At 43.3% G+C, this 24,173-nt stretch overlaps 4 protein-coding genes across 8 annotated transcripts in view; 1 reads left to right on the forward strand and 3 right to left on the reverse strand.

Annotated features, from left to right (window-relative positions):
* The window catches only part of Ctnnd1 (catenin delta 1), a 58,425-nt gene extending 51,066 nt beyond the window's left edge, over nucleotides 1-7,359 (reverse strand). The window contains exon 1 of one of the 2 annotated variants that reach the window (XM_031370825.1): nucleotides 7,299-7,359. The gene's annotated coding sequence lies outside the window, so the exon portion shown is untranslated. Of the gene's footprint in view, nucleotides 1-7,181; nucleotides 7,201-7,298 lie in introns of those variants that run through there. The other variant, XM_031370826.1, reaches the window with a different exon arrangement.
* On the forward strand, nucleotides 7,354-16,751 carry Btbd18 (BTB domain containing 18). Of its 2 annotated transcripts, XM_031370837.1 has the most exons (4): nucleotides 7,354-7,968; nucleotides 8,371-8,455; nucleotides 10,078-10,247; nucleotides 14,152-16,751. In XM_031370837.1, the coding sequence occupies exons 3-4, from the start codon at nucleotides 10,124-10,126 to the stop codon at nucleotides 16,200-16,202; spliced, it is 2,175 nt and encodes a 724-aa protein (XP_031226697.1). In that variant the 5' UTR covers nucleotides 7,354-7,968; nucleotides 8,371-8,455; nucleotides 10,078-10,123; the 3' UTR covers nucleotides 16,203-16,751. The 2 variants fall into 2 exon arrangements, with proteins under 2 accessions (XP_031226697.1, XP_031226698.1); XM_031370838.1 differs by lacking the exons at nucleotides 7,354-7,968; nucleotides 8,371-8,455 and adding an exon at nucleotides 9,793-9,812.
* Nucleotides 16,752-17,094: 343 nt separating this feature from the next.
* Selenoh (selenoprotein H) lies at nucleotides 17,095-18,600 on the reverse strand. Of its 2 annotated transcripts, none has more exons than XM_031370852.1 (4): nucleotides 18,385-18,600; nucleotides 18,149-18,294; nucleotides 17,923-18,027; nucleotides 17,095-17,274 (listed from the first exon to the last, which is right to left on the reverse strand). In XM_031370852.1, exons 1-3 carry the CDS (start codon nucleotides 18,486-18,488, stop codon nucleotides 17,927-17,929), a joined length of 351 nt encoding a protein of 116 aa, XP_031226712.1. In that variant the 5' UTR covers nucleotides 18,489-18,600; the 3' UTR covers nucleotides 17,095-17,274; nucleotides 17,923-17,926. The 2 variants fall into 2 exon arrangements, with proteins under 2 accessions (XP_031226712.1, XP_031226711.1); XM_031370851.1 differs by having other exon boundaries at nucleotides 17,898-18,027; nucleotides 18,385-18,599.
* A 602-nt stretch (nucleotides 18,601-19,202) lies between these two features.
* The window catches only part of Tmx2 (thioredoxin related transmembrane protein 2), an 8,855-nt gene continuing 3,884 nt past the window's right edge, over nucleotides 19,203-24,173 (reverse strand). For both annotated transcript variants that reach the window (XM_031370846.1, XM_031370845.1), the window contains exons 4-10: nucleotides 23,798-23,858; nucleotides 23,427-23,540; nucleotides 23,075-23,151; nucleotides 21,390-21,496; nucleotides 21,149-21,214; nucleotides 20,913-21,042; nucleotides 19,203-20,425 (exon numbers count right to left, since the gene is read on the reverse strand). In XM_031370846.1, coding sequence (XP_031226706.1) covers nucleotides 20,279-20,425; nucleotides 20,913-21,042; nucleotides 21,149-21,214; nucleotides 21,390-21,496; nucleotides 23,075-23,151; nucleotides 23,427-23,540; nucleotides 23,798-23,858 — 702 coding nt within the window. In that variant the 3' untranslated portion in view covers nucleotides 19,203-20,278. The remainder of the gene's footprint in view (nucleotides 20,426-20,912; nucleotides 21,043-21,148; nucleotides 21,215-21,389; nucleotides 21,497-23,074; nucleotides 23,152-23,426; nucleotides 23,541-23,797; nucleotides 23,859-24,173) is intronic.

A 24,173-nucleotide genomic window follows, 5' to 3' on the forward strand; every position in this document is an offset into this window, starting at 1 on the left:
TGTACAGATGACTGTGTTCCATCATGTGTGTGGCTGCTGTTAATCTCAGGACCTCTGCCGGCCTGCTCCGGCCCAGCTCGCTCGCTCTGGCGTAATTTTCTGCAGCTGTCTTCAGACGCACCAGAAGAGGGCGTCCGATCTCATTATGGGTGGTTGTGAGCCACCATGTGGTTGCTGGGATCCAAACTCAGGACCTTCGGAAGAGCAGTCTGTGCTCTTACCCGCTGAGCCATCTCACCAGCCCCCCAGGCTGGTCTTAAACTCAAAACCCTGTGCCTCTGACTTCTGAGTTACGGGGTTGAAAGTGTATTACCACCTGATAAAAGTAGTATGAATTATTCACTAATTACTAAACGAAGATAATGAGTTAGAAGGTCTGTCCGTATATATTTTTTAATTAGATTTATCTATGTGTGCATGAGTGCACATGTACCACAGCAGTCATATTCAGGTCAGAGAACAATTTGCAGGGATCAGCTTTCTCCTTCCCCCATGTGGGCCCAAGGGATTAAACTTTGGTCATTATCTTGGTGGTAAGTGCCTTTACCCACTGTGACCTCTTCTAGCCCTATTTTAATTTCATTTTTATTTTATTTTCTTATTTGAGACAGGGTCTCATTATGTAGCCCTGGCTGACTTCTTGATATCTAGACCAAGCAGGCTGGCTTTGAGCTCACAGAGATGCCCCCTGTGTCTGCCTCCTCAGTGCTGGGATAATAGGTATGTGTTCCTATTAGCTGCTGCAAAATGAATCTTCATAAGGCTTTCATAATCTATAATGGTGATATACTGGCTAAGAAGAGAGACTGGAGTCAAAGTGCTGGCTTCCATCTACACCTCTACAAGTACACTAGTTCAGATGTTTGCACCACTACGAGACCTTATATAATCTCTGAACCTCAGTTTCCTTAGCTATAAAATGGAAATCACTGTCTCTCACTGGAGAGATGGCTCAGTGGATAACTGCTCACTTGCTGCTCAACCATGAGGATCTGGTTCAGATTACAGCACCAATGTAAAGAGGCAGACATGGTATATGAATGTCTATGGATAGGAGCAGGGAGCCCAGAGGGTCACTGCAGTTTGCTGGTCACCAACCCAGGTCAAAGCTTAAAACAGTAAGTCAGAGAGTGATAGTGGTGTCCTTCTCTAGCCTGTGTGTCTGTGCATCACATATCACACATAAAAATCTGTTGTAAGAATAAAAACACGCATAAAAGTCACTTTTGCTTTTTAGGCAGACCTTGCTATAGTTCTGGTGTGTTTGAAGACAGCTACAGTGTACTATAATATATATAAATACATAAATCTTTTTTTTAAATGGGCATTGTAGTGCACATACCTATAATCCTAGCATTGGAAGGTGGCAGAGGCAGAAGGATCAGGAATTCAAGCCCATCCTTGGCTATATAGTACATTTGAGGTCAGACTGAGCTACGTGAGACTGTCTCAGAAGAATTTTTTTTTCCTTTGAGATAGGGTTTCTCTGTATAGCCGTGGTTGTCCTGGAACTTGCTCTGTAGACCAGGCTGACCTCAAACTCAGAGATCCATCTGACTCTGCCTCCCAAGTGCTAGGATTACAGGCGTGTGCCACCACCACTCAGCATCAAAGAAAAAAAAATTTTTTTTAAAGAATGAATTGTGGATTAAATATGTACCTGTTTGTTGCTAGTGTTTGCCTAGCATGAATGAAGCTTTGAATTCCATTCCCAACACCTCAAAAGTAGGTGTTGTGGCAAATACCTATCATCCCAGCAGGAAGATCAGAAGTTCAAGGTCTTCCTTGGCTACTTTGCAAATTCAAGACCTGGGCTACATGAGATCCTGTCTATAATAATAATAATAATAATAATAATAATAATAGTAATAATAATAATAATAACAACAACAACAATAATAAAAATAATGAGACTGGAGAGATGATTCGGTATCTAAGAGCACTAGTTCTCTTCTAGAGCACCTGAGTTCAATTCCCAGCACCTACATGGTGGCTCACAGCCATCTGTAACTCCAGTTCGAGGGAATCTAAGTCCCTCTTCTGGCCTCCAAGGGCACCAGACCACATATAATACACAGATATATCAGGCAAAACACCAATACATATAAAAAATAATAAAATTATTTTATAAAACAAAAAAATAGAGGGCTAATGTGTGGTAGTAGTACTCTGGAGGCGGAGGCAAAAATATCTCTGTAGGCTCAAAGTTAGCCCGATTTACATAGCAAATTCCATGACAGCAGGGTTCAAAACCAAACTAACCAAACAACCAAACAAGCAAATGGAAAAGCAAACAAAAAACAAAAAAGGGGGCTAGGGAGGATATAGCTCAGTATTAAGAGAACCTCTTGCTCTTCCACAGTTCAGTTCCCAGACCCACAACTGATGATTCACAACTGCCTGTTGCTCTAGCTCCAGAGAACTAAAAACCCTCTTTTGGCCTCTGTGGGTGGGCACCTGCACTGCACATGCATGGCATACACACAGAGACATATATACATATATTTATAAATTTTAGTTTTTATAAAAGAATTGATATGGCCAGTCTTTATCCTGACAACCCCCTCAAAGTTTTCAGTGGTTTCACCACTGCTAAGTAATACAACCAAGGAAGCATCTGCCAAGTGAAATCCACTTTGAACTCATTAGTACTTCTGTCTTCTAAAGTGGCACTATGGAAAGAATACCACCATTTTACACAGGAGAAAATGAAAGCTCACCAAGGTGGCAGATTCCCTGTCCCTTTTAAGGTACCAGATTTACACATGACATTTATTCCCATTACCTATAATCAGACCTTTCTCTATCTATACAGCCTGGAATTCCATTCCTGCTCACTTAATCAGGCTGGTATAACCATTACCTACCTTCCAGTATTTAGTTGACCTTTATGAAGACCCTCGTATTTACTCTATTGTGGCCAAAGACCAAAGTGCATTACATTTGTTTGATATGATCTAATTTTTATTTTTCTTGCTGACTTCTAAATTTTCTTTCTTTTTTTTTTTTAAATTAGGTATTTTCTTTATTTACATTTCAAACGTTATCCCCTTTCCTGGTTTCCCCTTAGGGAAAAAAAAAAAAATATTCCCTCCCCCCATGATCTAGTTTTTAACCAAAGTGGAAAGGGAAAGAAATATATTGTCCAGAAGATAATAGTAAGAATTATCTTGGGGCTGGAGAGATGGTTCAGCAGTTAGGAGCACTGACTGCTCTTCCGAAGGTCCTGAGTTCAAATCCCAGCAACCACATGGTGGCTCACATCCTTCCATGATAAGATCTGACATCCCTCTTCTGATGTGTCTGAAGACAGCTACAGTGTACTTAGATATAATAATAAATAAATCTTTAAAAAATAAAAATAAAAAATAAAGGTATGTGCTACCACTGCCCAACTTCTTTTAAAAAAAATTATCTTATTATCTAATTATCTTCTCCCATTACTCGGGATTTCTTTTTTTTTTTTTTTTTTTTTTTTTTTTTTGGTTTTTCGAGACAGGGTTTCTCTGTGTAGCCCTGGCTGTCCTAGAACTCACTCTGTAGACCAGGCTGGCCTCAAACTCAGAAATCCGCCTGCCTCTGCCTCCCAAGTGCTAGGATTAAAGGCCTGCGCCAACACCGCCCGGCCTTACTCAGGATTTCTATACCTAGACTTTATCCTTGCCAAGTTCAAAAGCCAAAGATAACTTCCAGAGGCAAACAATCAATGCTAGGGAAGCAGAAACAGGATACCTATCCCAGACCATATAAAGTGCAGCTAGGGCTAAATAGTCAAACACTGGATTAAATAAATAAATTAAAAACAAAAATAAGTTAGTGAATTGAAGTACATTTTAAACATACATGGCTGTTTTTTCTTTTAATTTTTTCTGTTTCTCTTTTATCTTTAACACATGAAATATTATATTCAGTGTTCAATAATATTCAAAAACTTAACTTCCATACCTATAAACAAAAAAGCAAGATATCATAAAGTGATGAAAGATTAGGGAAGAGCTGGGGGAAAAGAAGTATGTCTAAAAAAAAAATGGAACTGGGCATGGTGGTACATACCTGTAATCACAACACTTAGAAGACAGGAACAGGCAGATCTCTGTGAGGTCTTGGCCAACCTGGTCTACTCAGTAAGAACAAAAAAAGGAGAAGTTGGGCATAGTGGTGGACACCTATAACCACACCTACTGGGGAAGCCGAGGGAAGAGAATTGCTAATTTGAGGAAGTCCTAGGCAACATTATGAGTTCCTGTTATGTTTTAAAAAAAATAAAGACAAAAAGAGAAATGTGGTTAAGGCTGAGATTTAAATAGCTCAGTGTATTAAAGTACATGCTCAGCCTGTATAAAGAAGGGCTGTGTTGGGCTGGTGAGATGGCTCAGCCGGTAAGAGCACTGACTGCTCTTCTGAAGGTCCTGAGTTCAAATCCCAGCAACCACATAGTGGCTCACAACCATTCGTAATGAGATCTGACGCCCTCTTCTGCTGCAGTCTGAAGACAGCTACAGTGTATTATGCCAGAGCGAGCGGGGCCGGAGTGAGCAGAGGTCCTGAGTTCAATTCCCAGCAGCCACATGATGGCTCATAGCCATCTGTACAGCTACAGTGTACTCATATACATAAAATAAATAAATTAATTAAAAAAAAGAAGAGCTGTTTCATTAACTAGCCACAAAAGAGGGAAATTAAAATCAGCAGATAGGGCATAATGTAGAGTGCCATGCATTATAGTCAATCTAGTTTTACTTATTCATTTTTTAAATTGATCACATTTATTTATTTATTTATTTATTTATTTATTTATTTATTTATTTATTTATATGCTAGTAGAGGCCAGAGGTTAACTTAGAATCTGTTCTCTCTTTCCAACATGTGGATCCCTGAGATAAAGCTCAGTTCAGCAAGCTTAGCAGCAGGCACCTTTACCTGATAAACCATCTTATCAGGCAAATTCATCATCATCATCATCATCATCATCATCATCATCATCATCATCATCATAGGCTTTGAGATTGTCTCATGTGGCCCAGGTGAGTCTCATACTGCCTATGTAGCCAAGGATGACCTTGAAGTTCTGATCCTTCTGCTTCTCCAAAGTTTTAGATTACCACCTTGTGCCTCACCCACTTTTTATTGGATACTATAAATTTAAATCCAGGTCTTCACATATGCTAAGTAAGCACTCCACTGGGATACATCTTTAGTCCCTCATCTTCAGCCTGTTCCTTGTCCTCCTTTCTTTCTTCTTCTACTACTGATTTCTCTTTCCTCCCTTTTTTGAGACCTCTCAAGCTGACCTCTGTCTCAGTTCTTGTGAGATTAGAAGTGCAGGTCACCATACCCAGCCTTGATTCTAGTCTAAAACAGACTGAAACTATAAATGACATGATGAAATTAAAAAAAAAATCACTGGCTATCTGTACAAAGGAAAAACAAAGTATTTTTATTCCTCTCTACCCTCTGATGGCTATGTACCCAGTGTTAGTTATTTTTGAAGCCTTGGGGTAGGATGATCATGTATCGTTCCCTTTACAAATTTTACTACTACAAGCTGGGTGTGGTGGCACATACCTTTAGTCTCAGCACTTGGGAGGCCGAGATAGGTGGATCTCTGAGTTGGAGGCCAACCTGGTCTACAAAGTGAATTCCAGGACATTCCAGGACACACACACCCTCAGAGAGACATAGAGAGACACACACACACACACAGAGAGAGAAAGAGAGAGAGAGAGAGAAAAGAGAGAGGAGAGGAAGAGAGAGAGATTTAACTACTACAAAATGGTACTTAATTAAAAACAACAAAAAAAAATAAACATAAAAGATAAGTCAGCTAACCAACAAGATCTATTTCTTAAAATAGATTACTGGGCGGTGGTAGCGCACACCTTTAATCCCAGCACTTGGGAGGTAGAGGCAGGTGGATTTCTGAGTTTGAGGCCAGCCTGGTCTACAGAATGAGTACCAGGACAGCCAGGGCTACACAGAGAAACCCTGTCTCGAAATACAAAAAAAAGAAAAAAAAAGAAAAAAAGAAAAAAATAGATTAAAACAGATTAATATCTATAATTTTAGTCTTGATAAAAATATACTTATAGCTGGGCAGTGGTGGCACACGCCTTTAATCCCAGCACTTGGGAGGCTGAGGCAGGTGGATTTCTGAGTTCCAAGCCAGCCTGGTCTACAGAGTGAGTTCCAGGACAGCCAAGGCTACACAGAGAAATCCTGTCTCGAAAATCAAAACAAAGAAAAAAACAAACAAAAAAAATATACTTATAAGGGGATAAAATATTTTCCTTACACTTCCACAAAATAATCCACAATGGAATTGTACCTGCTCAGTCAATTCTACTGTTTTGGTTTGGCTTTTCATGACAGGGTCTGTGTAACAGAGCCTTGGCTGTCCTGGACTGGCTTTGTAGACCAGCTGGGCCAGAACCCACAAACATCTGCCTTTGTTTCTGCTGGGACTAATAGTGTGCACCACCACGCCAGCTAGTGGTGGTTTTATTGTTTGTTTTAGTGTTTTCAGACAGGTTCTCTCTACATAGCTCTGGCTGTCCTAGAATTCATGGAGACTAGAGTGACCTGGAACTCAAGAGATCTACCTGCCTCTGCCTTCCTAGAGCTGGGATTAAAGGTGTGTGCTACCATTCCTAAACTCACTCTCTGAAAAAACAATATATATATTTTTAAATTTTGAAATAATTGTTTTTAGTACCATCCCTGAAAAGCTTCTAGTCAGAAAATGAGCTTTCCCACAACTTGAGTTACCACTTCTGTGAGATTCAGGACTGGAACTGAATCCATGGGGGTTGAGTGGGGGTGTCAGTCAGAAACTAGTCCAGTGATTTTTTTTTTTCCCTGAACCTCTCTAGTCTTAGAAAATACCTTTTGTTTGTTTGTTTGTTTTTTGAGACAGGGTTTCTCTGCATAGCCCTGGCTGTCCTGGAACTCACTCTGTAGACCAGGCTGGCTGTGAACTCAGAAATCCTCCCGTCTCTGCTTCCCAAGTGCTGGGATTAAAGGTGTGCGCCACCACGGCCCGGCAAAAATACCTATCTTAATTAGCAATATTGCAAGCAGAAATGTATGTTTGTTTTTTCTCCAAGAAGAAATCTCTAAGAAGGATCTAGTCAGGGCAAAGTTTACTTGCAGCCTCTTCAAGAAGAACAAAAGAAAATATGTACCTCAACCGCTTCGAAGCCCTCCCTATTTAAGCGGAAATTTTGGCCCTGGCCTTCAGTGTGCTCTGGGACAAGGAAGATTCCAGAAGGATCCCTCCCATGCAGGCCCGTGCGCCCTACCTCTCGCACGCAGCCCAGACCTCTTCCCCTCAGCGTCAACTCCCTCGATACTTCGCCTCCAGCCAAAGCGCCCCTCCTCCTCTGATTGGCTCGCCCAGGAGCGGCCGTCCAATGAGGATGACGTGTTCTGGCGCGCGGAGGTACCGCGGGCAGAGGAAGGAAGTAGACAGGAACCCTCGACGCCCGGAGCGCGAGGATGGCAGCGCGCGGTGTGTAGCCTGGGCCGCGCGGCCTCAGACCCTCGTCGTCGTCATCACTGCCCAGTGCATGTGGGTGCTGGAGACCCGCAGCGGCCACTACGAATCCTGTGTGGGCAAAGCCAGCGAAGTCCGTGAGGGCCAGCCCTGACTTCAGGCCTCCACTGCTCCTTGCTCCATTCCCAGAAACCCTCGCGCCCAAGATCCCTCTTCAAAGGAGTTGGGCCTGGGGGCCCAAGACGTGCGGGGGTGACCTGCTTTGCAGGGCCTTCTGTGCCGCCGTTTTCTCCACTAACCCTCGTTTTCTTATTTCTGGATTGGGAGGGGATCTCTGAAGCCGTTGGCCTACCTGTGCTGCTTTGCGCAACCTTTGAGCTTGAGGCTGGACATTAGGAGGAAACGAAGCAAGTGGACAAGAGGACCAGAGGAAAGCGAGGACAACAGGAACAAATTCTATTGCAAAACAATTCCAGGTTGGGTGTGAGGATGGGTCTAGGCATTGATGTTTTGGAAATCCTTCCCGCACCCTTGCAACAGGGGCCTTGCTCGTCTACATTTCCTGTGGCTGGGATGAAAATTAATAGTCTTTCCCGCCCTGTTCCTTCCACTCCCACCCCAATCCCCATCCTCTTTCATAGTATAAGGCCTCACACATGCCAGGCAAGAAGACTTCTACCCCTGAGTTATACCATCAGTCCTTTTTAAATTCTTTTTTTGAGAATGGAGCTCACTAAATTGCCCATGCTGGTCTGAAACATATAATACTCTTGCCTTGGCCTCCTGAATAATAGCTAAGATTACAGACATAGGGTCACCAAGCCCAGCTGATGCTTCTCACTCTTAATTTACTTATTCGCTCTTTTCTTTCCTGATAGTTTTGACGTGAATTATTTGGAATCTTCAGTGCTACCTGACAGAAAACTACATAACCGTACCCGGAAAAGAACACACAGTTGTAAGGTGAGTGGGGATGGGAGGTGGTTATGGCACACACACACACACACACACACACACACACACACGAAGTATAAGTCAGAATATTCATTTTATTTGGGTGAGAAGAGTCAACTTCTTACCTCTCCTTGCTCCACTGTTAGCCAGGCAGTTAACCAGAGACACAAAGTCCATAGTTTTGCAAATTGATGAGGTCAGTCTGGCTCACTTTGGTCAATCAACAGTGGTCTTATTTCTATGCAAGCTCTCCCAAATCCTGTCTTGATTGTGCACCCTCTGCTGGTTAGTGTGATAAGTGAGAGTAAAGTGCATATGGCTTTCCAGAGTCACTTTTATAGCTAGCAGTATTGTCTTTGAAAGTGTGAAATACTGAGATGTGGTGCTCAGAAAGAATGCAAGTAGTTGGCACTACAGAGTTGGGCCTTGATGCTAATAGGAATGAGAAAAACTGAATAATAAAGATAGTGGACATTTGGGTAAGATAGTTATTTTGTGCTAAACATTCACTGTACTAAACAATTTTGCCTGTATTGATTCATTTAATTTTATTTTGAGTCAATCTCCCTGTGCAGCCCATGCTGGCTGGCCTCAAACTCACAGTTCTTGAGCCTTTCTTCTCGGTTGCTTCAATTACCGACATGTACCACCATTCTCTCGTTTGTTTTGTTCTGTGTTTGAGACAGGGTCTCATATAGCCTAGGCTTGCCTTGAACTAGTTAATTATGGGAAGATGGGTGTCCTTGAATTCCTGATCATGCTACCTCTGCCTCCCAAGAACTAGAATTATAAACATGCTCCACCATGTTTATTTAATTAATTATTATTAGCTTATTTAATTTTTAGCTTATTTAATTTTTTAAAGATTTATTTATTTATTTTATGTATATGAATACACACTGTAGCTGAACAGATAGTTGTGAGCCTTCATCTGTTGTTGGGAATTGACTTTTAGGACCTCTGTTTGCTTTGGTCAACCCTGCTTGCTCCGCTCGGGCCCAAAGATTTATTTATTATTATAAATAAGTACACTGTAGCTGTCTTCAGACACACCAGAAGAGGGCATCAGATTTCATTACGGGTGGTATGGGTGATTGTGAGCTACCATGTGGTTGCTGGGACTTGAACTCAGGACCTTTGGAAGAGCAGTCTGCTCTTACCTGCTGAGCAATCTTACCAGCCATTTTGTTTTGTTTTTGTGACAGGGTTTCTCTGCGCAGCCCTGGCTGTCCTGGAACTCACTCTGTAGACCAGGCTGGCCTCTAACTCAGAAATCCTCCTGCCTCTGCCTCCCAAGTGCTAGGATTAAAGGTGTGGGCCACCACCACCTGGCTATTTAAAAAAAATTTTTTAGAAGCCTTACAAGGTAAGTACTCTTATTTCCATTTCATGCATGAGAAAAGTGAGTCTCTGAGAAGTTAGGTTACCTGCATGATATTAATACAGCTATGCTACTTCAGAATGGAGCCAAGACTCACCCTGTCATGTAGTCTTTCTTGACATTATCCTAAGGGTAACTTCTCAGCTAGTGTTTCTTTAACTTATTAGCTTTTAAAATTTCTCTGCCATTTCAAAGACAAAAACATAAGTTAGGTATAATCATAACTCTGAAATATATTATCTCCCCACAGGAATCTGAACCAGAAAAACCTAGAAGTCTTATTAACCAAATACAACATGTGCTCTCCTGCCAGTTCCAAAATCCTGTACAGGAATCCCCGGTTCCTCCGGGTAGCTTTTCTGCAGCTTCATCACCAGCAGCAGAGTGGTGTGTTTTGTGATGCCCTTCTGCAGGCAGAGGGTAAGAAATTAACTGAGGTTGAATTGAACAATCACTATAGAACAAACAAGATAAAATGAGTTCAAGGCCAGAGGTAAACTGCAAACCCAGAAGAATGTTATTAGCTATAAATATTGTAAACTCATTAACAAAAATTTTTTTGTTTCTAGGACAATTATTTTTGGGAGGATGAAGTTTTGGTGGTGGTGGTGGTGTTTGTTTTGTTGAGAGAGGGTCTCACTATGGAGCCCAGGTGACCTAGAACTTGCTATGTAGGACAGGCCGGCCTCAAACTCAGGAATCTAAAACTTGCCTCTGCCTCCCCAGGGCTAGGATTAAAGGCTTTCTTTTAGCATTACACCTGACTTAGGGTATGTTTTTTTGTTTTATGAGATAGGGTGTTATGCAACCTAAGTTTTCCTCAAACTCTTTTGTAGCTGCAAAAGCCCCTTTGACTTCTAATTCTCCTGCCTCCTAAATTTACCACCATGCCTAATTTGATGTAGAGCTAGGGATCAATCCTGTGATTTTTGTGCATTGTAGACAAACACTCTACAAAATGAGCTATATCCCCAGCCCTTCTAGAATTGTTCTCAAGAGTAAAATTGTTGGGAAGCTGAAAAGATAGCTTAATGGTTCAGAGTATTGATTGCTTTTCCAGAGGATCCTGGTTCGATTCCCAGAATCCACTTTCAGCTTACAACTGTCTGTAAATCACACATGTGGTGCACAGATATATAGTAGGTAAAACATAAAACCAATTTTTTAAAAAGTTAAACAGTTACTGTTTTTTTTTAACCCCTAAAATTAAACTAGAATGGGGCTGGAAAGATCTGGCTCACTGGCTAAGAAGATTTGTTGCTTTTGTACCAGCAAGCACATGTTGGCTTGTAACCATCCATAAGTCTAGTTCCAGGGCATCCAGTGCCCTCTTAGCAACTGGCACACATGGGGTGCATATGCATCTGTGTGGACGGAGAACTCAATATATAATTCAAACCTGGATTTAAAAAAAAAAAAAGTAAATCTTAAAGATAGGCAGGACTTAGGAAGTGGATGTAAAAGGATCACAAGGACAGCCCAGGCTTCAGAGTGAGGTGTACTTATGCATGCTGCTCCTGTGTGTGGTCATGCTCTGTCACATACACATATATCGTTTGTTTTGTGGGCTGGGAGGTGTACTGAGGCACACAGGTGAAGGTTGGAAAACAACTTGTAGGAGTCAGTTTTCTCCTTTTGTTGTGTTGGCTTCAGGGATGGGTCTCAGGTCTATAGGCTTGGTTGGCTGCTAGTGCATTCATGCCCAGACTGTCTCAACAAACAAAGCAACAAAATATTAAACAAATGCCGGGCGGTGGTGGCGCACGCCTTTAATCCCAGCACTTGAGAGGCAGAGGCAGGTGGATTTCTGAGTTCAAGGCCAGCCTGGTCTACAGAGTGAGTTCCAGGACAGCCAGGGCTACACAGAGAAACCCTGTCTTGAAAAACCAAAAATAAATAAATAAATAAATAAAAAATAAAAAAATAAAAAAAATAAAAGAAAAATTAAGCAAAAGTGGTGGGGGGCAGAATGGATTGGCAGAGGACCACAATTCAGTTCCCAGCAGTGGCATGGCAGCTTACAAGCTATCCAGTTCCAAGAGATCTGGCGCCCTCTTCTGGCTTCCTTAAGCATCAGGCATCTATGCAAGCAGAACATCTATACAGATAAAATATTAGTACATAAATCTTTAAAAAAATAATAAAAGTTGAGCATATAGTTCAGTTGACAGAGTATTAACCTAGTTTTTATGAATCCCTGGGTTCAGTCCCCAGCACAGATTAAACCAGGTGGAGTGGTACGTGCTGAAGAAGCAGGGAGATCAGAAATTCAGGTCATCATTGACTACATAGGGAGTTTTAAACCAGAATAGCATGATACCGAGCCCTAAAATAACTAAATAAGAGGGTGGGGAGATGGCTCACTGGGTATAAGTTCTAGGTGTGCAAGCATGAGGACCTAAGCTTGAAGCCCTAATACCCAAACACATAGTGCAACTGTCTATAATCCCATCACGCCTACAAAGAGATGAGTCAGGAAACAGGAGAACTCTGGGAGCCCAAAGGATAGCTAGGCTGGCATAAGGAACACATAGAAAGAGATAGACCCTATATCAAAGAAAAATGAGGAAAAACAAGTTGTTCTTTGAATTATATGTATATTTTATAGCATGTATGCGACGGTGCCTCCACACATATATGCAAATAGATAGGGGCTAGGGAAAAGGTTTAATTTGTATACTGCTTGCCTTGAAAGCACAAATATATGTTTGGATTGTCAACACCCATATAAAAAGCTGAGTGTCTTGATATATATGTTCCTATAATCCCAGTGCTGAAGATGTAGAGACAGACAGAAAAGAAACCCCTGGGGTTTGTTGCCAGCTACTCTAGCCAGGTTGGTGAGGTCCAGTTCAATGAGAGACTCCCTCTCAAAGGATAAGGTAGCAAATCAGTTGGAGGTCAACTTCTAGCCTCCACACACCCTAAATGTAAACTAAAGGGTTAGGGAGATCATTCTATGGGTAACAAACTTACCATGCAAATGTGAGAACCTGAGTTTGAACCCTCAGACCCCAAGTAAAGCAGTATAGTTGTCCACACCTCCAGGCTCAGTGCCCCTTTGTCTAGGTGGAAGGCAGGGGCATGAGAATCCTGGGAAATTTGTAGACCAGCTAGCCTGGCATTATGGAGGACAACAAAGAGATCCTGTGTCAAGGTGAAAGGTGGGAACTGACATTTGAGCTTGTTCTCTTCTATGTTCATGTTATAGCATGCAGATATCACCCCTTCATGAATATGCATGTACACACACAAAGAAAAGAACTAGAGCCTGATATAGTGGTTTACGACCTTAATTACTCTTCTCAAATGATTCACGTATATGAAGGCAGGCTGGGCTATATAACCAGATCCTGTCTGGAAATAAGCAAACAAAAACAAATTACAAAGTCTTATAGGTATAGAAAGTCTTGAAAATGTACATACTATTCTAATGGAATAGTTCCAAAGGTTCAAAATATATTAAGCACTTAGGAAGGCTTTTTTGTTTGTTTGGGTATTTTGAAAACAAAATCTCATATCTTAATCCTAGCAGTCTGGAGGCAGAGGCAGGTGTAGGTGGATCTCTGTGAGTCTGAGGCCACCCTAGTCTACTGAAGGAGTTCCAGAACAGCCAGGACTTCACAGAGAAATCCTGTTTTGAAAAACCAAAAGAAAAAAATTAAAACAATACCATATATAGTTCATACTGGCCTTCAGAATGACTAAATTCCTGACGTTTCTACCTGCCAACTTCTGATGTTACAGACATGCACCACCAAATGTGATTTGGACAAGGATTTGGGGGGGGGGGCGTTGTTTTGTTTTAGATTTGTGTTATTTATATGAGTACACTGTCTTCAGACACACCAGGAGAAGGTATCAGATCCATTACAGATGGCTGTGAGCTACCATGTAGTTGCTGAGAATTGAACTCAGGAACTCTGGGAAATCAGTCAGTGCTCTTTTTTTAAATTAATTAATTTATTTTATGGACATGAGTACACTGTAACTGTCCTCAAACACACCGGAAGAGGGCATCAGATCCCATTACAGATGGTTGTAAGTCACCATGTGGTTGCTGGGAATTGAACTCAGGACTTCTGGAAGATCAGTTGGTGCTCTTAACCACTGAGCCATCTCTCCAGCCCTGAACGAGGTTTTTAAAGCCCAAAACACATTGGTTAGCTGATACTGTTTCATATTTTCCCACTCTGTCTTCAAGCTGTTGCTTAAGTTTTTTTTTCTCATCTCCAAATTAGTGGTTTTTGTTGTTATTGTGACTAAAAACAAACCAAAGCAAAGAAAAAGCATAATAAGTGTGTTTTTATTTTTGTTTTTTGAGGTGAGGCTGTCCCAGCCCACTGCTGCATCCTGTCTGCCTGCAGTCCCTTCTTCACAGAACGCTTGGAGCGGGAAAGGCCGGTTCAGGGTCGGAAGGTGGTGCTGGAGCTGGGCGGCCTAAAGATCCAGACACTAAGGAAGCTTGTGGACTTCCTGTATACGTCAGAGATGGAGGTATCTCAGGAAGAAGCCCAGGATGTGCTGTCTGCTGCCCGTCAGCTCCGAGTGTCGGAGCTGGAGACCCTCCAGCTAGAGGGTGGGAAGTTAGTAAAGGCTCCACAGGGCCGGAGACTAAACAGAGAGTGCTTACAACCACCAAGTGCTGCGCCAATCTCTGCCAGAGTGCTGGTACCCCGGAGCCGCCCTCGAACTCCACTGCCTGTCACCCAGACTCCTAGTCCTCTTGGGGCAGTGAGGTTGAAGCCCTTAGGGGAAGAAGAGGGGGCTCACAAAAAGAGCAACCTAGCAAATGCAGATAGCTTGTCTGACACTCTTCTACCCAAGAAGAAAGCCAGAGTTTGCCTGACTCAAGAAAGAAGCTCATCTCCATCAAGCCAGAAAGAAGGGCCTAAGGAAAACAAGAGTAACCCTGGTCCTACTGCACTTCCCAGCTTGTACCCTTCTGTGGATGAGCAACTGTTGCCCAGAAAGATCAGGCTGAGTCGCTCAAAGCCTTCACCCCATGTCTATACATCTACACCTTCCAGCATGTTAAGTGGTCCCAGCTCAGTGCCCACAGCCCCTGGCCGGCGTCTTTGGAGGCAGAGGACTGTAAGTAAAGCAGCACAGGGTGTGGATAAGCAGAAACCAGGGGAAGCCAGTCCTCTACAGAGCACTCTAGACCCGCCTGATGTTGGGAAGACAGGTGGGAACAAGAAGCAGAGCCCTGAATTCAGAGCCCCTACCTCCAACTCCGTAGAGGAGGGGCAGGTTGGAAGAGTAAAACTTAGGAAGATTGTCAATGGCACCTGCTGGGAGGTGGTACAGGAGCCTCCCCTCAGAAACACTCCAGATAGCCCCCAGATCCTAGAACCCTCAGATATAGAAGAGCCTCCTGGAACTCTGCTGTCCTCAGTTAATGAGCAGGAAATACCTGCTAGAATACAATTGTGTCAGGACTCCCCTGAGAGCCCTAGGCTTCAAGACATTCTGTTCTCTGCTAGCCACTCCCCAGACCACTCTGTGGTGAAGTCAGAGTTTGGATCTAGTCCAATGCTGACAGGGAAGGAATCTGACTTGAATATTGACTGCAGAGAACCCTACACATTTGACACAACCTTGCTCGGCCAACCTTGTGAGGCTGAGCAGTATCGAATCACAAGTGCCGCAGCCACCAGTGAACTGGAAGAGATTTTGGACTTTATGCTATGTGGCTCAGATGTTGAGCCACCAGTAGGATCGTTGGAGAGTCCTGGGGCTGAAGGCTGCAGAACCCCAAGTTATCACCTGTCAGAAACAGGAAAGAATTGGATTGAAGGTGAAGAATGGTGTTTGCCAGACATGGAACTCTGGCCCAGAGACCTCACAGGATTGGAAAAGGAACCAGTTGATGAGAACAAAGAGCCAGTTGAGCCCTTTAGTCCCCTTGTCATGCGCTCTGAGAACACAGAATCAGTTGAGCCCCTTAGCCCCCTGGTCATGCCCTCTGAGGTGAGTAGAGAGGCACTTTCACTAAGAGGCTCTTGGACTCCAGACCTTGAAATTACCAGCTCCCAGCCACTGGATGGTCAGGGAGAAAAACTTCTCCACCTTGACTCCTCTGACCCTTCCCAGAGGTCTTATAATGATCTCTCTCCTCCATGCTCAAACTGGGCAGAGACAGAGCTGGAAGTGTCCCTAGGCATGGATGAGGTATTGTGTCCTGTTCCCAAGGCAGTCAAGGAAGTGTCTGCCAACCCTGAACTGCTGGACCCGTTTCCTGGCAGTTCTGAAGATGAAGAGATTGACGTGGTAGACTGGACAGTGGAAGGGAGGCTGGGGCCCACTAGTGTTCCCTCTGTTTGGCCTGACCCTTCCTCAGAGTCAGAAACAGAGGTAGATATACTAACATAGTGGAAGCAGGAGGGCAGGTTAGAGCTCTTAGGAGGGTGACAACTGTTCATCAACAAAAGGCTTCCTTGGCAGAAAAGCAAGCACATCTCCTCCTTTCAGCACTGATCTCCCTCCTCAGGTTTTCACACCAGGCAGAAGTCAAATAAATAGCAATACCATGGATAGAAAATTATGAACAAAGCTATTTCTTTGTAATCCATTTTTCAGTGACAAAACTATGTGATCCCCAACTCGGATCATAAGAATAGTTATGAGTAGGCCTCTCATATAAGATGTTCATGAGACATCTTAATAGTCACTGAAAATTCAGGAAAACTTTGAGCACTGTTTGTGGTTGTATTCAAGGAATGTTTGAGAAGGAATGAAGCCATGTTAGGTACAACACTGAAATGACTGGGATCTCTAAATTGCCCAGACTGGCCTTGAACTTTGACTTCTGCCTCAGCCTCCTGTAGCTAGTGTTACAGGCTTGTGCCACTAAGCCCAGCCTATGGGGCTTACTCACTGCCGGTATGAGAAGTCAAAAAAAAAAAAAAAAGCTGCCACAGAAGCCAGAAAGATGTCACTTCCATGACCACTTCCGAGAAGTACATTAAAAGTAGTTGCTTTAAAAAACAGATTTGCTTTGTACAGTTTTGTTTTAAAGCAGGGCTTCTGGTGGGCCAGTTTGGCCATGAACTCCCAGTCCCCTGTCAGACTCCCAAGTGCTGAGATTGCAGGCATACACCACCAAATCCAGCAACATTCATATTTTATAAGTGTTTTACACGTTTTACCATAGGCCTTAACAATTTCCAGACACAAGTTACTTTGCACTCTGAAAAATACAAAGACCAACAACCCCACAAGGTTGGTTCTATCCATTCTTTAAGACAAAATTTAAACTTGATCCTTATTTTCAGGTACTTGAACTTTTATTAAACAATTGAAACACTTTTACAATGCCTTTCTGGAGGGCTGCCTCACAACTGAACCATCACTTCTGGTGAGGAAGAAACTATGGCTTCAGGTACATAGCTTAAGTTTGGCCATGCACCATCATAAATGCTTCAACATCTCCAGGGACTGAAAGCTGCAAACAGAGAACAGAACATCAGAGTAGGGTTCAATCACAAGGACCAAGAGAGACATGCCCACCCACCTACAATTCTGGAGCTCATTAACTTCACCTTCCATCAGTGGTCACTCAACATGCATGTTCAGAAAACATGCCAAATAAAGCACTGTATGAGACACTAGGGACAAAAATCGAATCCATGTAATCAAGAAATGTGTGTGGGGGGGTGGAGGGTTATTAATGCTACCGTATCTCAGATTACTAACAAAACCCAGAAAAGTCCAGGTAAAGTGAAGTTAACAGCAAAGATTCTGCCAACACAAGGGAGAAAAACCTTAACTAGAGGTAAGCCACACTTTACTGAATGGTTAACATTTGCAATAGACTCATGGAATTAAAATAGCACCAGAGGTGGAAAACTGAATTTGCAAACAAAACTTTCCTACACCCTCAGGGCAAGACTTAACTAACTCAAAAAGCACAAATGGCACCTAGATGTGTTTGGGGGTCAGAATTGTTATCAGCAGGAATTCTACAATTTAGCTCCTCTTCGAAAATCCCGAATCCCACGTAAAATACACCATAATGGTAAGGAGACCTTCCCTGTCTACCCCAGTGTGCATGGTCACGATGCACACCTCAACATGAGGACTCTTTCCCAACCTCTTTATGAAAGGTACTTCTTCAATTCTTCAACCACCTCTTGAGGCTCAGGAAATTTGAGCTTTCGTGGAGGGCCCTTATTAATACCAGTCCAGAGTTCAACACCTGGGAAAGGATCGGATAAAGCCAAATTACGGTGGTACTCATTAATACCCTCCCCTCAGTTATCAAGGGAGGGGGGGGAGATCGCTTCTCGCCCCTCCCCCCCACTGCGGCCTCCACTCACGGCTGTTGTCCGGGCGCAGGAGCGTCACCTCGAAGCTGCCCCTCCGCGGTTTGGACGAGTTCACTTGCACAGGTAGGTCTGGGGCCTCCAATTGCAGAGCCTGGCTCAGGGCAGCAGCATGGCGGCCATAGACGCGTCAGCTCGTACTGCAGACACAAGCGAATGCAAATGGGGTCTCTGGTCCCAGCCGCCAGAGCCTACTCTTCCCAGCCCTCCTCGTCTCCCCAGCCCCTCACCAATGCTCAATGACCACGGCCGCGCCCTCCGCCAGTTTCTCGCGCTTGTTCGCCGTCTCCATAGCTGCGGCCCCGGCCTTACGTTTTCTTCCGAGAGGAGCCATGGCAGGAATCTCCGGATGGAGCGTTGGTGGAAAGAAGTGGCGATTCAACTCGCGAGGAACAAACCAGCAGCCCGGGCAGCGCGCGGGGGTGGGGGGACGACACGTGATCTGAAGGCGGGGCCTTCCAGCACAACCACGCTGCCTATCAGAAGCGAGTGGGCGCGGAAATCCGGATCAAACCACATTGTACAGCAGTGGGGACCTGTACTGGGACCCAGAAGAAAACCACACTGGGCAGAGACGGAGAGGTCTTGAAAGCCTCTTGACAGGGGGCTCTCGGTATCTATACCTCCTACCCAGGGACCTTCAGACCAATCCCAGCGGAGTCTATACCGCATTACCATGGCATTTGTACATAGACTACAAAAACGAGCTAATTCGCACCGATTTTGTTAATCCACATCCCCACGTAGTTAAATCAAACGCAACGGTTAAGTGTATTTTGGACCCCAGTTATTTACAATCCAGACGCAGTAGCTGGCACCTATATCCTCAAATACCCAGGTGAAATCAAGAGGATGGTGAGTTAGGGTTCATCTCTTCAATTGATCAAGACCCTCACCCACCACCTTAAAAAGGAAGTTAATTGAGGTCTAGAGGTGTGTTTGGCTTTTAGAGTCCCTGAGTTCAAAATTCAATCTTAGGATTAAAAAAATAAATAAATAAAGCAGTTCCCCTGCAGTTGTCCATTAATAAAGGAGAAACACCAAGGCAATCAAATAACAATCCCTTTATTAGGGAAACCTGTGGGATAGGAGAGACCAGCTGTCCAGCCATGGGGCTTTCTTCTTCTGGCCCCACTACACAAAGGAACCTCTCAGGTTTATATTGCCCTTTCTCTTAGTTCCCAAAACACAGGGTGGTCATTCAATTCTATTTCCAATGATGAAAATCCTGGTTGAAGGTTTTTCATTGGGATCAGTCACACATACACCCCTTTTAAGCATTCTACCTTCATGTGGTTGTGCACTATAGGCATACACAGTGCCAGCTAAGGTCAAGGGCGGATATTGGAGCCCCTGAGACCAGAGTTACAGATAGTTTAGCTTCCATGTGGCTGCTAGGAATCAAACCCAATCAATCCTCTGGAAGAACAGCCAATTCTCTTAAACACTGAGCCATTTCTCCAACCACTTAAATGTCTTTCTCTTTGAGATTTACTTATTATGTATAGTATTCTGCCTGCATGCCAGAAGAGGGAATCAGATCCCATTATAGACAGTTATGAGCCATCACGTGGTTGCTGGGAACTGAACTCAGGACCTCTGGAAAAGCAGCCACCAGTGTTCTTTCTTAATCGATGGGCCATTTCTCCAGCCCCAAAATTAAATTTCTTAATGCACAGATCAAGACAGAAAGGCCTATAAGAAGAAAGGGTCCTTGAGGAAAAATTCTAAATGCTTTATACTGACATCTAACATTAGAGTTTAATTTAGTCTATACTTTGCAAGCTCACTAGGAGGAATAATTAAACCACAGACTGGTAATATCCAAGTGTTGAATAGCAATTTACACATTGACTCAACCTTGGAGGGAAACCATTTCTACCTCTATCCATGAGATCACTTCCTTTGAGAAACACTTGACCAGGGCAGAAGAGCCCTTCGTAGTCGAATGCTTCATGGTTCTCAAGATGCTTCTTTAAAAATCAGAAGCAGGCACAGTGCCTCCACCCAGGCACAGCCAAACAGAAATCAAAAGGCCTCAGGCAAGGATTGTGGTTACAGCTGGAACTGGGCCTCAAAGGTTCCTGAAATTGACAGGAGAGGAAGCAAAAACAATGCAGGGTCCTATTTGTCCTTCTTGTTTTCCCCATCTGGCACAGTAGTGGGAGCAGGGTCCACAGGCTTCTCTTCTGATGGGTTGTCTCCACCCTTTGAGAGCTTCTTGGCTCGTTGGTATAGCTCATTCAAGTTGAATTCTCGAATCACATTCTCCTATGCAAAAGAGATGAACACATCAACAGCTAGCTAGGTGGGAAGGTAAAGTTCAGAGTTTAGGAGTAGGAAGTATTTAACTAAGCACAGTCTATAAGCCAGAGGAATCAGAGGACAGATATCTGCCCTAACCTACCTATTTTATAATACTTAAGTGTTCCCTAGAGATCAGTTATTGTGCTAAGAATTGTATCTACATGCAACTGTAAAGCAGTATAAGCCAGGTGGCACTGCCTCCGATTTACTGAAATTTGGTGACAATGAATCTAACTGCCTACAGAATGCAGGCACTTCAAGACCATGTCTTTATCATTTTTCCTCAGCATTAGCAGTGTACAACATAAATCTGCTGACTCAATAGGTGACATCATCTAACTAATCTACATCCTCAAAAACATTGGGCAAGTATCAGAATTCAGGATTAAACCCAGAGTAAGTATAAAGCCCACTATCTTTCTCCAAACCATTGCCCATGTGTTTCATGTACCTCAGAAAAAGTCCATGAGACAGCTCGTCCTTTCTTGTCAATCTGTGGCCGACGAATTACCTCCTTACCACCTTGGAACAGGATCAGGGTAGGGAGTTGTTTGGTGAGGGGTGATGTGCTCACTTTGTACCTACAGGGTCAGATGAGGACTCTATACAGTGCCTCTGTATACATTACTTACATCACACCAAGTCATTCTCACTCAGGTCTTTAGCCCAAGCTACAAATCTACATACCGTGTGCTAACGTCAGTGTAACGTCCAACATCTACCTTTCCAAAATTTAGCCCTGAACAGTTGTACCTGCAAAAAACATATTATTTAATATGCCAAAAAATAAAGGGATGAATTGAGGGAAGCAAAGGTATGGATACTAAGGCAAGAAAGGGAGAAACAACTTTGGATATATGAACTTTAAGGACAAAGGAAAGGAGCTACAGCATTCCTGTTTCTGATATACCTCACTGAGCATACTCACTTGAGGGACAAGTCAGCATAGATGGGAGCAAAGGACTGGCAATCATTAGACCAGTTGGCAAAGAACTCCACAATCCAAGTGACCCTCTTGTCTCGCTCCAGTTCTTCCTACCACACACAGGGAAGAGAGAATAGGCTAAATCACCTGGGTGTCTGAGAAGGCTCAGACCCGTGAGGATACTGGCCTTCCCCTTTCCCATACGAGTACCCTGACAACATTTCCAGGTGTGTCTGCTAGTGCCAGCGATTGAATCCAGTGCCTCATACACGTGAAGCAAGCACTTTGCCACAAATAAAAATCACTTTTGGGGGGATTAAAATAAGCATTTATAAAATGTTATTAACCAAGAGATGGATCTTCCCCTGGAATTTCCCAGCTGTAATGACCGTCAATCTTTTTTTAAATAACCTAAAAAAAACCACATGAATTGTATTTATTGTGTGAGTGTAGGCATGTGTGCCACTGGCCGCTTCAGTCTTCTCCTTCTAACCTAAAGATTGAGGCTTGCCAGCAAGGACTTTTTTTTTTTAGTTTATTTTTTAATTACTACGTGTGTGTGTGTGTGTGTGTGTGTGTGTGTATGTTCGTTCTCATGTGCCATGGTGCACATATGGAAGCCAGAGGACAACTCTGTGCAGTCAATTCTCAAATTCTACTTTTACCTGGGTTCCAGCAACCAAGTTTCAGGCTGTCAGGGCTTGTGTAGCAAATATCCTTACTTGACAAAGCCCATCTCACCAGCCTACCAGTCTTTCCTGAGACAGAAGTTCCTATGGAGCTGGAACTGCTCTAGAACTCTTTATGTAGCCTACACTTTTCGAACGTGCAGCAGCCCACTAAGTAGGCCTTTAATCCCAGCATTTGGTAGGCAGAGGCAAGAGGATCCTCTGATTTGAGGTCAGCTTGGTCTATGGAGAAAGTTCCAGGATAGCCAGGACTACCCAAAGAAACCCTATCTGGAAAAACCAAAATAAACAAACAAAACAAACAAACAAACCTTATAGAATATAGCAATATAGAATAATACAATTAAACTTATCCCCATCTAGCTTCAAATAAATGAGACATAAATAACACGGTATTTATTCGGCTCTGCACTAGGCGGGGGGGATCACCCCTAATCTAACTCTCTCATGCTAGTCTGGCTACTACCTCAGCGATGCTCCCCATATACTTGCTACTTGCTAATTTTCTGAGTTATTTCTGCCCCAGCAGTCTGGTGTCCTAGGAAAGCATTTCCCTCTGGCACATACTTCTGGTCATGACTCATAGAGACCTCCTGTCCTCTCTCTCTTTGCTTCCTCTGTGCTCCTTCTCGTGGTCCCTACCTGTGACCCCCAATCTGGTAACTCAAAGTCCATCTCTCTCTATCCCTCCACTCCCACTTATTGGCTGTCACTAGTTTTAAATTGGGGAGCAAGGTTTATACAACAAAGGCTGGTGTACATGAGGATCCACTAGTCTGGAGCAACCAGATTTTGGGGTACAGAATTTAGTGTTTGAATACAAGCAGCCCCAGACCAATCACCTACACAGCAATCCTACCTCAGCTTCCCACGTATGAGGATAACAATTACCCATCACCAAGCCCAGCTATTTACTTCTACCCTGAGGCACTGTCTTTATGAATAAAAAACACAAAAGCCACAAAGCAGGAACCCAGAAACAGAAAGCAGAATACTCACATCAATGGTTTTATCATTGAAGTATTTGATATACTCAGGACCCATGTACAGGGGGGGCTTGCAGGTCATTAGGAACACTGAACAAAGAGAAAAAAATGTCACAAGGCAAAAACATACAAGGCCTTTTACAGATTTACTTGCAAACTCACTCAGGAATTTCAGACATCAAAGAATACATACATGCACATATTGCTCTTAAAACACCACCTGAGCTACATATACAATTCATTAGGTACAAGATAAGAAATGGAAGAATTTTCTGGTCCTCAAAAATCAAACCTTTATCAAAGAACTTTACCATTTCAAATTATTACATTATAGAACCTTAGCATAAGAAAAGCCATTTTCTCACCTATGCAGAGTGTGAGGTACAGCAGGCCCATTCGAATATCCAATCGGAAGAAAAGAATTGCATTGGCCACTTTACTAAACATGAAGATGTTGCCTACATGTTGCTCCACAGTGACTGGAACACAGAGATAGCACAGTGAGGCTGGGCTGAAACTCCCACTCTTTGTCCCTCTTCCTGAGGTACTTTGAAATGGGAATAGGAGGGACAGGATCTAGAAGCCCAAGGTGAAACTAGCCCCTGGCATGAAATCTAGAACTAGTTTACTAGATTTCAGTGTTTACTAAATACAGTGTTCTCCATATAGCACGAAAAAGGAGCCTCAGCAGGGCGTAAGTCCCAATCCCCAACCAGTTCACAGCAGGAAAACTTACTGGATCTGCGGTTCTTCATCATCACAATGGCACTGAGGAACATTAGGATCTCCACTTCTCTCTGGAAGATACAACAAAGTGGCAAACGAGGCTAATGGGACAGGGGGCAAACTATGACATGCAAAAACAAGAGATAAAACTTGAGTTAGTAATAACGACATAAGAGGAGCTGGCTGAGGGGTACCAACAAGTCCAAAGACCTTGGCTTAGGATCTACCCTTGGCAAATGGCTGATATCTTTCAACAAATCCATGCATGAACTTTGGGCTTTCTCTCTTTTCTTTTTCCTCCATCCCTCCTTCTATCCTTGAGACTTGGTCTCACTGTCTTGCCCAGGCAATCCTCCTGCCTTAGTCTGTAAAGTACCAGGATTATT

Source organism: Mastomys coucha, unplaced genomic scaffold, assembly GCF_008632895.1.
Source record: "Mastomys coucha isolate ucsf_1 unplaced genomic scaffold, UCSF_Mcou_1 pScaffold15, whole genome shotgun sequence".
Taxonomy (NCBI): domain Eukaryota; kingdom Metazoa; phylum Chordata; class Mammalia; order Rodentia; family Muridae; genus Mastomys; species Mastomys coucha.

What these genes read in the sequence shown, in the direction of transcription:
- Btbd18 (XM_031370837.1), top strand. Translation starts at nt 10,124, where the DNA reads ATGTGCTCTCCTGCCAGTTCCAAAATCCTGTACAGGAATCCCCGGTTC. An exon ending in TGCCCTTCTGCAGGCAGAGG is followed by an intron (nt 10,248 to 14,151) that starts GTAAGAAATTAA and finishes TTGTTTTTTGAG; the next exon opens with GTGAGGCTGTCCCAGCCCAC.